This window comes from Diorhabda carinulata, chromosome 1 (genome assembly GCF_026250575.1).
Source record: "Diorhabda carinulata isolate Delta chromosome 1, icDioCari1.1, whole genome shotgun sequence".
NCBI lineage: Eukaryota > Metazoa > Arthropoda > Insecta > Coleoptera > Chrysomelidae > Diorhabda > Diorhabda carinulata.
The window spans coordinates 34,402,177-34,417,040 of NC_079460.1; the positions used below are offsets into that span (position 1 = coordinate 34,402,177).

The 14,864-nt window shown below is 31.2% G+C and overlaps 2 protein-coding genes and 1 long non-coding RNA gene across 5 annotated transcripts in view; 1 reads left to right on the forward strand and 2 right to left on the reverse strand.

Moving 5' to 3' along the window:
- Nucleotides 1–8,446, reverse strand: part of LOC130896868 (glypican-6) — a 96,847-nt gene extending 88,401 nt beyond the window's left edge. Inside the window, exon 1 of the mRNA XM_057805235.1 lies at nt 8,056–8,446. Within this exon, the coding sequence (XP_057661218.1) occupies nt 8,056–8,254 (199 nt within the window). The 5' untranslated portion in view covers nt 8,255–8,446. The remainder of the gene's footprint in view (nt 1–8,055) is intronic.
- Nucleotides 8,447–9,227: 781 nt separating this feature from the next.
- On the forward strand, nt 9,228–13,329 carry LOC130896917 (pseudouridine-5'-phosphatase-like). Of its 2 annotated transcripts, none has more exons than XM_057805294.1 (4): nt 9,228–9,442; nt 9,677–9,895; nt 12,611–12,815; nt 13,011–13,329. In XM_057805294.1, the coding sequence occupies exons 1-4, from the start codon at nt 9,376–9,378 to the stop codon at nt 13,219–13,221; spliced, it is 702 nt and encodes a 233-aa protein (XP_057661277.1). In that variant the 5' UTR covers nt 9,228–9,375; the 3' UTR covers nt 13,222–13,329. The 2 variants fall into 2 exon arrangements, with proteins under 2 accessions (XP_057661277.1, XP_057661287.1); XM_057805304.1 differs by lacking the exon at nt 9,677–9,895 and adding an exon at nt 9,922–10,140 and having other exon boundaries at nt 9,247–9,442.
- Nucleotides 13,330–13,588: 259 nt separating this feature from the next.
- On the reverse strand, nt 13,589–14,782 carry LOC130896941 (uncharacterized). 2 transcript variants are annotated; one of them, XR_009059636.1, is made up of 3 exons: nt 14,647–14,780; nt 14,537–14,593; nt 13,589–14,299 (listed from the first exon to the last, which is right to left on the reverse strand). It is a non-coding gene; the product is annotated as an uncharacterized LOC130896941 (long non-coding RNA). The 2 variants fall into 2 exon arrangements; XR_009059635.1 differs by having other exon boundaries at nt 13,589–14,593; nt 14,647–14,782.
- Between the last annotated feature and the right edge of the window lie 82 nt (nt 14,783–14,864).

The window sequence follows — 14,864 nt, forward strand, 5'->3', positions numbered from 1 at the left end:
ATTCCGGGTACTCATTTTTAGTGTTCATTTTTGGTCATAATTAAATTTCAATCTCATTGTGCTCATGAGCACATTGACCGCATGACGGAAGAACGAATTGTGAAAATATCAAGGGACAAATCACCAGCAGGACAAAGAAGCATTGGAAGACCTAGGAAAAGATGGAGTGACAACCTCCCAGGTGAGTGAGCAGAGGCAATGACGTGAAGAAAAACAGGCAATGATGCCTGTACACAGCAGGAAGAAGAAGAAGAAATTTCAATCGGGGCATTTTGAAAAGAAACTAAAATCGTGACGTTGTGACTACCGCTGTATGCATTCACAGAGATTCCTTTGTAAATATGGAGTCAATAAAATGATATTTATGTAGGTAAGTGTTGAGTTTCTACACGATAATAAACAAGATTTTCTTATGTGGTATCACGTACCTCAAGAATTGCTTAATATTCAGAGCCGTATTTAGTCTAAAAATGTAATGAAAAATATGCGAGGGTTATTCGGAAACTAAGATCCCTTTACTCTTATATGCGTGTACCGCCTGCATGGATAACTAGTTTTATACTGCTTCTTTCACCTCGTCATCTGTGACGAAGCTCTTGCCGCCGAGAAATTCTTTTAAGCAACGGAGTAAGTGAAAATCAGTCGATCCCAAGTCTGGAGTGTACGATGGGAATTCAATCTCTTCCTATCCAAAAAATCTAATCAAGTTTTTGTAGTGAATAGCAAAATGTGGTGTAGCGAAGTCTTGTAGCAACCAAATTCGAGATGCCAGAACATAAGTCGCTTATTCTGTATTGTATATCAAATTTCAATTGGAGTAGCACTTATCATAGACTTATCTCCAATTCTATGAAGGGTACATTTGCTTTCATTTTCTCTTTATTTATAGACGACGTACGTTTTCATAATAAATACTATGGAATACAATAAATATGAAATTCGTGTTTTGTTAAGACGTTATTGGAAATAAAAGTTTAAAGCAACCGCGGTAGCAAAGAAAATATGTAAAATTGAAGGGGAAGACACAGTTAATCAGCGAACGGGCACAACGTTGGTTTAATCGTTTTAACAGTGGAGATTTTAAGCTTGAAGATTGTTCACGCTTAGGTCGTCCATATTCGTGGAATATTGAGATTACAAGGGAAGCAGTAGAAAACCAAACTAGTATCAGCACTAGTCGATAATCGGAGTCCCTAAGATCTTCTAAAGATACCATACATCGCCATTTAAAATTATTAGGTAGGACCTATAAAAGTTATCGAAATAGTGCCACACAAATTCAAGTGAAACGTCAAGAAGTGGTGTGTAAACAGTTCCTTGCCCTGCCGAAAGATGATCGTTTTATAAGACGCATTGGGTCTAGTGGAATTATGAAGATTTAGTATAATTCGGAATCATTCCAGATGGTCGAGTTTAATTAACCAAAAACAGCATAAGTCCGGATCTTTCACAGACAGATATCTATTTATTCAGATGCATGGCGAAATCGTTGCGTGGGAAAAATTTTGAAGCCAAAGGAGATGTTAAAAATGTGAACGAGCTTGATGAACGTGTGGTTAAAACCATAGAATACGATAGGCTATATTTCTAATATCAAGACTTTTTTTGTATGATTATTTGATAAATAAAGTGAAAATTGGAATATATATAGTACGTTTTTTATAAGAACAAACCCCTTTCCTCTCTGTTTTTTCCAATTACTCTATTAAAATTGTAGAATGTATTTTGAAAAAGAACAAAGTTGAAGTTCAAGTTTATGTTGTATTTTCTATATCAACTCATCAATTAAATTGGAAAGAAAATTAAACATTCTTATAAATCGAATCATTAAAATATTTCTGTGTGATCTCATGTTCGCTTCAAATATCCAAAAAAAAAACAAGACCTCAGGAATAAAAACAGAACGTCGACTTCTCGTTAGAAATAATACACAGAAACTCACAACTCTCAACACACCATCCGTCAATGTACAATTAAAACGAACAATTTTCATAGGTGTTTGTCCAAATAAACAAAACAACGTCAAGTAACACGTGCCAACGAGATCAGAGCCAATTTTAGAAAACGGAAACGGTATGCGACTGACGTCTTACTACCCCGGAGCCTGCACGATCTTACTTGGGGTAATTCCGACATTGACGGTCCTCCGGGATTTGATAACACGAACTACGTAGTCAAGTCCAATACTATTGGAATTTGTGGAATAAATTATAAACATTGTGCTATTAATATTATTAACGAAAAAGTATTATTTTAAATTTGCTATTTTTTCTTTATATTAGAACAACCATAAAGAAGAAATTTTTTATAACGTGCTCTAAAACATGAATGTGGCACATGAATAACTAATTACTACAATATTCCAATAATTGGTGCCATCGAAGTACTATTCATTACTTCTTCATGTTTGCAACTCCAACGAAATACGTGCCAATATTCAGTGAACGGTTTCACTATTGATTTTACGTTTTCGTATATAACATTTATTGAAAAGAAGTTACAACAACATATTTAACTGATTTAAATAACGTTATTGTCATTTATGCACATCACAGATTTTGAAAAAACAAATTCTACAAAATTCGTAACGATATAACCCATCACAATTCAACGTCATCCATAACTGAACTAACATATTCAATTTGACGGATTTCAATATAAAAAAACATTCGAACAACCAACAAACTCCATATTCATCTTATTGTCATTTTTAGGGCTATGTTTTGAATCAAATGAATTTCAGAATTTATCAAAAATGTTATGTACCCAAATTTTCTTTTAATTAATGTAATTATAAATGTTTTTTAATATCTTCATGTTCCATAAACAATCTTATATATTAAAAAAATTGATGATTCCCATTCCGAGTCCGTTCAGGTGTTCTACCCACCCGATTTGCTCAATTTTTTTTTTCACTGAAAGGTATTGATGCACAGATCATCCATCAACCATCGGATTTCATCTAATTTTCACCATTCTCAAGTTATACTCAAATGCGATTTCCCCCTGTACATTACTTATGGGAGTTTTTCACATACACACGTTCTATTCTCAATATCTCAGGTTCTATTCAAGATAGAGACTTCGTTTAAGAACACTCGCTGATACATCCTCTTTCTTTTGAGTTTTTGAACACTTAAATCGGTTGAGTTGGAGAGGAGCTAGGCGCGGAGATTCAATGTGGAGTTATGGATTTTTGTAGGTTTTTGGCAATTTTTCTACATTCAAAGATCTATATCTCAGGTTCTAAAATAGCTACAGAGTTCGTTTTGGTTTAAGAACACTCGCTGAAACACCTTCTTTCTTTTGAGTTTTTGAACACTTAAATCGGTTGAGTTGGAGAGGAGCTAGACGCGGACATTCAATGTGGAGTTATGGATTTTTGTAGGTTTTTGGCAATTTTTCTACATTCAAAGATCTATATCTCAGGTTCTAATATAGCTACAGAGTTCGTTTTAGTTTGAGAACACTCGCTGAAACACCTTCTTTCTTTTGAGTTTTTGAACACTTAAATCGGTTGAGTTGGAGAGGAGCTAGGCGCGGACATTCAATGTGGAGTTATGGATTTTTGTAGGTTTTTGGCAATTTTTCTACATTCAAAGATCTATATCTCGGGTTCTAATATAGCTACAGAGTTCTTTCTTTTCTATTATAAGAATTTCTGATACTTATTTAATGGATTCGAAGCCGCGGGTAAAAGCTAGTTATTATAGTACACCATTCATATTTATCCATATGGAAACAATCAAGTCCCTCCAAATACATTCAAATTGTTATTTATATGTTATGTAGGTAAAAGTAATTTCCCTGTGTGGAAAATACATTATAAGTACCCTTAGGATTTACAATATTGTGTGGCGCTTCAATTACATTCGATGTACCTGTCCGGCACAGCAATCGAGAAAAAAATTGTCATGATAATATTTCTTTCTAAATTCTATTTTAAAGCACTAGGAAACACAACTTCCTGACGAATTAAATCCACAGGCATTTTGCTCATTCTGTAAGACTCTGAGATACTCAGGACACTATAGGGAAACCACTAATAACTTAGCAAATTTTCAAAATAACTCAATCAAATAGCAGAGGACAATATATCGTTTCCACACAGTACCTAATTAGCTAATGATTAAGTGAGAAATTTTGTATATTCTGAATCACCAGTGCATTCATTCATTGCTAGAATTGCGCACAAACTACTATGAGTACATGGAGCTAGTTTATAAGCTAGCTTGCTCAAAAGGTGGCGACTGGTGAGTAGATTCTAACGAAGTTAGTGTATCAATTACACTCGATTATTCCAAGAGCTATTTTTGAAAAAGTTGACGTGTAACTTGCAAACTCGCTCCTAGTACTTTTTCCAGTAATATATTCATTGATTTGAATGACAGCACAAAAGTAATTAAACTATGTGTTGTATCTAACGTTTGTTGCAAAGAATACCCTTTAGTGAATTGTAGTATGTTCCATCTCTGAATTTTAGTCACAGCTGGTAGAAATCTCGCGCCAAACTAAAATAACAAATATCCCAGTAAGGTTTGTTTTTTTTTTATTTTTCGGTCTGTTGGTTGGTTGATTGATTTGTTCAGGCTATGAAGTCAAATAGGCAAACCGGAAGACACGACACGAGGTATTATTTTTATGGAAGTTATCAGTTGACCAAAACTAGTTCAATTTTTGTCGAAACAGGACCGACTCTATAAATGCTATTTTCTCGAAATATGAATTTATAAAAATATTTCAATATATACAATGTTTATGAGTTCGTTTGGTATAAATAACAAATCTCATTTATAATTATACAGAGTGTTCATAAAGTAACATTTCGATTACTGTTATATTTTCAAAAATAAATGTTGAATTAAAGTTTTTTTCGAATAATTTAGGTCACCATATAAGTCAATCTGAAGGATACCGTTAGTCCAAAATAAGATTTTAACATATATTTTTCCAATATTACATCTATTACACTACAAATAAAACTGTCATATAATTTTATGTTTATTCGTTCCAAAGTCACAGTAGTATGAAATGTTAAAAAAATTGTTTATGTCAAAAAAGCAGTAGGTTTTTCTGTCATTAATTATTTCTCATTGCTATCAGTGAAAAGTGTACTGTAATTAGGTAATTCTAAAATTTACCTTTGTTTAACGAACAGGAAAGAATAACGATTCTCGTGATGTGAGGTTACAGTGATGGTAAGGATGAGACAGCTAACCTATTTAATGATACGATCCAAATTACGAAAACTGCAATTTGGAAGATTGTGGGTTGAACTGAAAATCGCCTTGAAACTAGCTAACCGATGATCATAACTGATGATAAAAAATCCTAGCACATTATGCAAAGGTTTCTAGAAAAACCTCATACATCCCTTTGATAATATCATATTAGAATAGAATCTGTAACATTATTGATAAGAAGATCAAATCAAATCATTTATATTGATGGGGATGACATTTTTGATGAAGATTTAGTAAAATCTGAGAGAGAACTCGACGGTAGTGATTTATATACATCGAAAAACGTTGTAATTAATTATAATCGAAATATAATAAACCGAAAAAAAATAACTAGCAAGGACACAAAGTGTTAAAATCTGCAAATGGTGATATTGTAATAACTTTGAAAACTGTGTTGTGTGAGTGTGGGTAATAGGGATAAATTTATGTGGGATATGGTATATTTTAGGAATGGTCCTGATATAGGAGAATTTTTCCTATAGGGCTTGTAATGGTTTTTTATGTGTTGCACTCGCTCACCGTGTCTGCGATCTTCTAATATCGCGTGACCAAACGGCTTGTGGAGTATATTGAGTAGGTAGTGTGTAGAAAGGCGGCTACAGATGTATTATTTCCTGATGAGCTGATGAGCGAGTTGCTTGCCATAGGTAAAAGCTATTTAAAAGTGGAAATGAGTCGTTTACGGGTGAGTATTCGTCAAAACCTTAATCGATCTCAAAATAGATAAACATAAACGTGGGCAAATTTGTTCAAACAAACGATTGTGGTACTGGAAAGGTTGTGAAGCAAAGTACAAAGAAAGAGACCTGAAAAATTAGTTAACGACTGCCTTCTCTATCATGGCAACATATCCACAAAAGTAGAAATGAGTTAAATAAGACAAGGTACTGTCGTGTCCTCCTCGATCTCAGACAAAAACTTGACAAACTGGTTTGTTCAAATAAGCGATAGGGGTTGTAAAGGAAAGTGTGAAGAAAAATACCTCAAAAATGGGTTAAAAACTCATCATAAAAAGGGGCCACAAGCCGGTTTCAATCAACAATTTTTGGTCCGTTAAACCGATTTAGCACCATGTCAGGACGAAAATGAAGAACATGCTGAAAGGAAAATATTTAATATTGACAAGGCCACGAAGAACAGTCGGAAGCCATTCAGAAAAAAAACTAGAAATGCATCCAGTTATGGATTCAACGTTAGGATATGTGTTTTGCAAAGATTGTACTCTGAAGAAGATCAATTCAAATTTTATGTTACTGTTTGACTTTTATTTCTTGAATGAGCACCAGCGTTCTCGTTGGTTAATTACTTCAGCATGAGCTATTATACAATGTAATTTTAATTTTTCAATATGGCCTTCGCATAGATAATTTAGTTTTATTTCTAAACAAAAACCCATCCACTCAAAATTTGTCACATTTTTTTCTTTTGAGTTTTAAGAAGGCATTTTTTAAGTAATTCGTCTCAAAGAAGTCTTGTGATGATTATTTGTTACAGTATCTGTTCTAAGATACTGTTTATCAGTAAAAATTAGCTATTTGCAATAAAGGAATTCTCTTAGTAACTACCGGAAAGTCACTAAACATTTCAAAATAGTGAGACAATGACATTGTTTATATTGTAACAAGGTTAGAGAGGTGGTTCTGTTATTCTTCTTTGCCCTGAACTTGTCCTTTTACTACGCAGTTATCTGAATGTGTTCGGAAGAATATTTTAGGAAATCGGCGGTAGGAGAGAAGTTGACAAATGTGAATTTGATTCCAAAGAATGATATAATTGGGAGTATTTTGGATGAATTTCACTGAATAAAATATAAGTACTTTGATATTCACATCACTCATGTACGTATGTGCATCATAACCCGCCTTTCTTATAAGGTACTACTTCAAATCGAAGTCGAAATTAGGTTCTAGGACGACAAAGAACAAACTACAGCTCAAAATCCGCTGTTTTGAACATAGTAATGAGTAGTTGTAAGATTTTGGTCGAAAAAGACTGAAAATCACCTTTATGGTCACGTAGTTAAATTTGAAGAGTGAGAAACAAAAGTGAAATAAACAATATATTCATTACTGTATCCTTTGTTATAAAACCTCTTCTAATTTTAAAACAGAAGAGACCTAAAATCAAAAACATTTAGATGCATTAAAACCACTTCTTCCTTATAATTTGACCATATTTACATTTGGTAGCCATTTTATTTAAAAATGTCACTTCTTTGCGGTTGATTAATATGTACATTACATTAGAGATTGTGTGAGATCGTTTTTGGTTAGTGACGTTTTCAATTTTATCAACTTGAGACGAAATTTTTGTTTTGCAATATCAATTTGTATGAACCAAATATGGATTTTGTGCTAGCAGGGAAAACATGGGAGGGAGATGAAAATCGACAATTTTTTTGACGTAGAATCTATGAGTGAATGAAATATTCATAAAATACTATATAACAAATAAGTTGACTTATTTCAATATTTGTAATAAATATTATAACACATAATATCAAACTACACGTCGGTGGCAAATCATAAAAAATAATACAGTGTTTCAGCAATTAAATAATTTCAGGTTATTTTAAAACAGTTCCTCATTTTTTTTGTTCATCAACTCTTTAAAAATTTGTCTTCGATACGTTTTGAGTACATGGGTAATCTGGTGTCATAGGTAATTGAAATATAACAAATTTTTATTATGGTAGTTATTTTGGATTGATTTTTATATTACAAAAATGTTTGAATGATTTTACTAGTGAACAAAAATAATTATTTCAAGTACTGAAAATAAAACGAGATGGGAAATTAGAATATTAACATACCTAATTGAGGTGTATCGGGAATTTTTGTAAATTGTACTTTCAATTTCTCCTCGATTCCCTTTTTCGCTGATTCACAATTCCTAGTTTCTTGTGAAGTTACAATCCCGCACAATAGGAAAAACATAAGTATCTCAAGTAAACCCTGTTGTTGATTCATTTTTTTAAGAATATATATTACAGTCCTATTTATCACAGCCATAACAAACTATTTTAATTCAAAAACTAGCCTTATTCATTCTTTTTAGATCTAAAAATCCATTTCTAAGGCACTAAACACCGTTTTATTGACTTCGGAGCCGGCAAAGTAAGAAATTTACTGATAATAACCTATTGCTTCTTCGAAAGCTGAGATACGACTGAAAGGAGACAGAACCGTATACATGCGCACATTAGCATTGCAAACAGTTTTATTTTTTATTTACCTTAAATTTTTGAGATAGTGTGCATTAGTAAAATGTGCGCATGCTTCAATACAACTTTTAAGGAGGGTTAGGAGATTTGGATGTGAAGAAATTTCACCTGAGTGGGGCAGATTTTGCTCTGTATTGATAAAATCATGTTGACACGTTTCATAAAAGTCTTGCCATCCGAGATTCGACCGTAATATAAATTTTGTTGGAAGATTAGTCACATTAAAGAGTAAAATACGTTAAGAAAAAAATAATTGATAGCCTAGTAAAATATGTTGACTTTGTCACAACGTATTAATACATTTAAAGATGATATAATACTTTCTGTTTTTGTTTTAATGAATTTTCAGCAGAAATAAGAATTGCACATTAGTATACATAATTCAAGTAAAATAATGTTTCACTTCTTAACATTGTTATGTAAGTACTTACTTACTTAGTTTCATTCTATCGAATAAGTTAGACACCATTCTTGTTAATTATACAAGAAAATATGTGAGAAAATTACGTTTCCTTCCTATAAATGATCTCCACAAATATAATTCTATTGAAATTTTTAATTCTGTTTTGCAACTTGTAAAGTTGAGAATGATGAAGTGCTACATAGTATATATTTTAAAAACACTTTTTGAATGCAATTTACCCAAATAATATATACTACTCAACTACTTCTGCACATATTATGTTAATGCAAACATTGAAATTGATTTAATTAGTAAAATATATACTCAGATATGGCAACGTTATTTACTCTTAAAAACCGACAAGTGGGGTGAGCATGACAAAAGGAAAAAATATATGACAATGACACGTCCAAAGTGACCGTGAAAATATAGGTTAGGAACATAGTGCAAGTGTTTAAAATTTTGTATTATTTATAATAAGCAATAATTGATTAGAAAACAAAAAAATGAGTGCCTGCAGACCATTGAAACGAGTTACACATGTAATATTCGATATGGATGGTGTACTATTAGGTATTATTTTTGATACTTCATGTGAGATTGTGTAATTTTTTTATACAATTTTCTTACGTTTTGTTGGTATTTTTCCACAAATAAAATATGTGCCAGTTATTTGACAACATTCATTTTACTCATAGTTAATACAAAAGTTCTTTCAAACATGTATGTATGTATCAATTAAATTAGAAATTGATGAAAATACTCACTTAGTGAAAGTATGAATAGATATATTATAGGTGTTTTCAGATACTGAAATATTATATACAAAAGCCACACAAAATATCCTAGATAAATATGAAAAAACATTTACATGGGAAGTTAAAACTCAAATGATGGGTTTACACGGTTCTGAAATGGCTAAAAGAATCGTCGACGTTTATGAATTGCCTTTAACTCCTGAGGAATATTACAGTCAAGCAATGGAACAATATAAAATCATCATGCCTCAATGTCAATTAATGCCAGGTAAATATAATATTTTATATTTTCAGATACGGAGATTTTTTACAAAAGAGCCATACAAAATATTGCAAGTAGATTTGGGAAGGTATATTCACCACAAATACAGTGTAAAGTAATAGGGACTCCTGAAAGGGATTCTAGTAGAATCGCTGTGGAAGAAATGAAGCTACCAATATCAGTTGATAGTTTTCAAAATGAATTTCGAACAACAGCACATAAATATATGACTAATGTTCAATTAGTTTCAGGTAAATCTGATGCTTAAAAATTTAGTAGTATTAAACTAGAGTTGTGTTTGTTAGATAAAATTTGTATCCATTCATTGTTCAAAAAAATGTACTCAGCTATATAGTGATTTGTTCTGTAGTATTATTATAGAAATTTATATTGAGTATTTCAAGCTTTTTATATAATGACTAATATAGATATGATCATAAATTAATAAAAAAAACATCATAGTTATCGATCTGAAAACAAAATGAAAAATCAAACATTTAAATTTCCAAATAATTTAATATAGAGATTATTTGGTCTGTTCTGGGTTTTGGAAGCTGTAGACTAACAGAAACTTAATATGAGTTTTAAAGAGTTTGTACTCTTTTAATATAAAACTACTCCCTACACACTACCGACAGAAAGTTTCAGGACAAGCTTATTATTGAAATAGGATACATAAACACATTAACTTGATCTATAACAAAAATGCTATGTTAATTTATAAAGAGTGTATGATCCTGTGTTCGACTTCCACCCCGTCCCCATGCACTGTTTGTGAAAAACAAAATAAAATCGTGAATTATTTTTTTCTATTTGTTATAAAAATTGGATTATTTTTTGCACTTTTTCAATCTTTAGTAGTGATTTTATTATTTCCACACAATTATATTATTTTCAAGGTAAGTAAATTTTCTTGTTTTTATAGCATTACTTCCAGTAATCTTGTATCAATATAATTAATTTTTTTTATTAATTTATCTAAGAAAATATAGAATAACTTGTATGTATTGTTGCTCTTCACAATGAAGATTTTACTCTGCGTTATATTGCGAAAAAATTAAATATACCAAGTTCTGCTGTCGGAAATGCCATCACTCGTTTTGAAAAAACCGGAGCAAATCAGGGCGCAGAAAACGCAATGAGAGGCCCCATTTAACTTCTAAAGCAGAGGATAAGTCCCTAATCATCATGATCAAAATGAATAGGAAACTTCAGCACTGGAAATTCAAATGCAGTTTAATGAAATTCACAATAAACAGATATCAGTAAGTGTAGTAAAGGAACGCTTACAAAAAGGTGGCCTAAATGGCAGAAACATCTTGCGACGCAGAATCAGAAAAAAAGACTAGAGTGGGCCCTTGCACATAAAGATTGGACGGTGAAACCAGTCCTGTGGACTGATGAGTCCAAATTCGAAATGTTTGTGCAAAAGCGAAGAATTTATGTTCATCGCTGATCTTCAGAAAAAATACACCCTGATGCTATAACTCCAACTGTTAAACATGGTGGTGGCTCTATGCTGGTGTAGGGGATATCTACAGAATTAAAGGAACTCTAGACAGAAATGGTTACTATTACATATTAAAAACGCATGCTAACCCTTCAGGGATGCGTCTAATTGGCCGTGGGTATGTGTTAAAGCAAGGTAATGACCTGAAGCACACATCTAACCTGTGTCTCAACTATTTAAAAAATAAAGAAGATAGTGGCGAGTTAGAAATAATGAAATGGACCTCGAAATCTCAGTATCTAAATCCAATAGAATTATTGTGGGATGAACTGGGTCGGAAAGTTAGAAAATTGAATCCCACTTCTTAGGATGATCTTTGGAAGGCTCTTAAAAAGTCTTGGGATAATGTACCAAAAAGTGTGTTAGAAAAACTTGCCACCTGTAGTCAGAGGTGGTTTCTTTGATGAAGAGAAAATGTAGCAGTATAAAATGAAAGAGACAAAATATGTTCATGGTTTTAATCGTAGAATGTTACCTTTTAATATTTTTAAAATAAAACTTTTTATTTTACTTTTAATAAATTTTCTTCTTGTCCAGAACCTTTCCGTTGGCAGTGTAAATAAGGTAATCAGCACTTCCATCACAGTCCCTCTTATAAATAAGAGGGGCATCCCTCTAGAACTTTTTTGCAACATGCATATATTCGATATTATCATTAAATTTTTGTCTGAATAGTACTCTCAGTCTAGGAAGTGGTAAAAATGATTATGTTAGAAATATATCAATTAGTTCCAAATTATTTTTTCCAATAGCATTGTTTCTTTTGGTTACTGAAAAGTTCGTTTCAGCTGTCTAGTTTGTGACTGGACATTTTACTACATTGTATTTTCTTAATTTAGTTCTGCAATTGACGTACTCCGAATTTTTTTTCACCATTTGTACTAACACTCAAATTATCTAGAATTTGATACCTTTTAAAGTTTTATTTTAGTTTCTACTAATTTTTTGTATGTCTTATAGAGTAAATTAAATATTTTGTCTTCTGGTTAATTTCTAGCCCACTTTCTCTGTTAGAATTAATAATGTGCGCTGAACCATATTTTACGAAATTTGGGAATAATTCTATCAAAATTTTAACTATAGGTGAAGGTCAAAATAGAATTATTAACTAGATATTGAAAATATACTCAGTGACGTATATGCAACTAAAAATGAAATTGGCAGTAGAAGATATTTTTTTCCAATAATAATATTTATATTTCAATTTTCAGGTGCTTTTAAATTGGTAAAACACCTTCATTCAAATAATATTCCAATTGCAGTAGCTACCTCATCATCTCAGGAAAGTTTTGATCTAAAAACCCAAAATCACAAAGATTTTTTTTCACTATTTAGTCATATTGTTTGTGGTGGTAGTGATCCTGATGTCAAGGCAGGAAAACCAGCTCCTGATATATTTTTAACTTGTGCGAAAAGGTGAGTAAACTTTCATCACGCCACAGTTTATTAATAACAAGTTGTTTATGCTTGAGAACAATAACCTCTTACATTTTACTAATATTCTACTTAATATAAAGTGTATTTAGTGGTAGCAGTGAACATTGTTCAATACATATCACCAATGGTTTCAGAAATTCCTACTTTGTTCAATATCTATATATGTATTTGTAGATTTTCAGATCCGCCCCATCCAGAAAAGTGTTTAGTATTTGAGGACGCTCCGAATGGAATTCTAGCAGCTCTGGCTGCTGGTATGCAAGCTGTGATGATTCCAGATGCAAATGTAGCTCCAGAACTTAGGAAAAATGCACACGTCGTTATAGACAGATTAGACAATGCTCCCTTAGAACTATTTGGTTTACCAAGTATCAAAGGTTGTTAAATTTTATTAGTAAAAAAAGTTGATATAAAATTTTCCGATTTATTAATTTGTATGATTTACCAACGGCACAAACATTTTAGATCCAAAATAAATATTTGAAAAAACAAACTAATTGGTTTAATTACCTTTACCATTTGTTGAAGTTCTAGGAGAAGCACAAAGCTGAGTTAATCATGGAAAGCATACACATTTAAATCACATTCAAACATCTCTGAGCAAATTTAAAATACAAATTAATGAAATAAAAGCCACTCAAGTTACTTTCACTCTTAAGAAACAACTATTGGTCAATTGAACAGTGCATATACAAATATTTGGGTATGGAGATAAGTGCTTCTCAAAGGAAAATATAATTAAAAAGCTACAATACATCAATTTCAAATTATATTGAAATACTTTGTATAATAGTTTGTACACTAAATAAAAATTGAACATTATTATTAATTTAGAAGTCTTCTCTTTACCTTTCAGGTGTCAGATGAGGGTTCAAGGTACTAATTTGTCCTTTTCCTCAACTCATAAGTTTTTCTCTTTTTGTTCCCAATTCCTTAATCTGCTTTATCCATTATTATTCTTTGTATCTCTCTTGTTTTTTCAGATCCATCATTTTTCTTATTAAACTTTCATGTTTTTTCTTTTGTTTCAATTGAGTTTTTTTGTCTCACCTTTTCTCTTTAATACATTCTAGAAATTCTAGACGGAAGAAAAAAATTTGGCAATACAACTACAGAATGGCCTATCCTTGGAGATCTCTGAATCTATTCCATTAGTTTATAGTACTGCATGTTTTGATTACTAATAAAGGAATAATCGTGAAAAATGAATAATTAGCTCAACTTGTTTTAAAAGGAATAAAAAACAGCTAATTGAATAGTTATAAAAATAATTTCTATAAATTAAAATGAAAAATAACCAAATAATTATACTGTATATATATATATATATATATATATATATATATATATATATATATATATATACACTGTTACATTTATTGAGCTGTCGAAACTGTTTCAATGTGTTTAAAAACATCTTGTGCTGATAAATTTTTTTGTCCTGCATTTTTCATTTTCCATATCTAGAAAATATATATGATAGGAATGAAATATATATTTGATTCAGTGGAAAATATGTAATAATGGAAACATATGTAAGATTATAAATTACCTAATTCAATCAGGTTAAATATACAAAATTAAATTCAGGAATCAATATTGCTTGCAGCATACTATTAGCTAATTTATAGACATTTTTATCATAGTAGATATGGTACTATTATTGTGAATGTGGTTGTATCTAATACAGTTAAACTTACCATATTTGGCCCACAGTTTCAGTTCAACTCCAACGTACACAGTGTTTTTCAATAAACCTTTTGAAATATGGTTAAAATATAATTACATAACCTAAAAATTTATTTGTTACCTGACTCCTTTGTTGGTAGCTCCAGTTTGATATAAATAAAATCTAAATTCATATAATTCATTCCCAAAACCACAGTATGTTCTGTAATCAAGACGGACAGCCATCGCTTATAAATTTGGATTTGAGTTTATTTTATAAGATGTTTTGGCCTTTTGTTACATAAAGTAAACAGCTACCATCAATGTTATATGGCATAAGTAAAAGTATATTTTAAATGT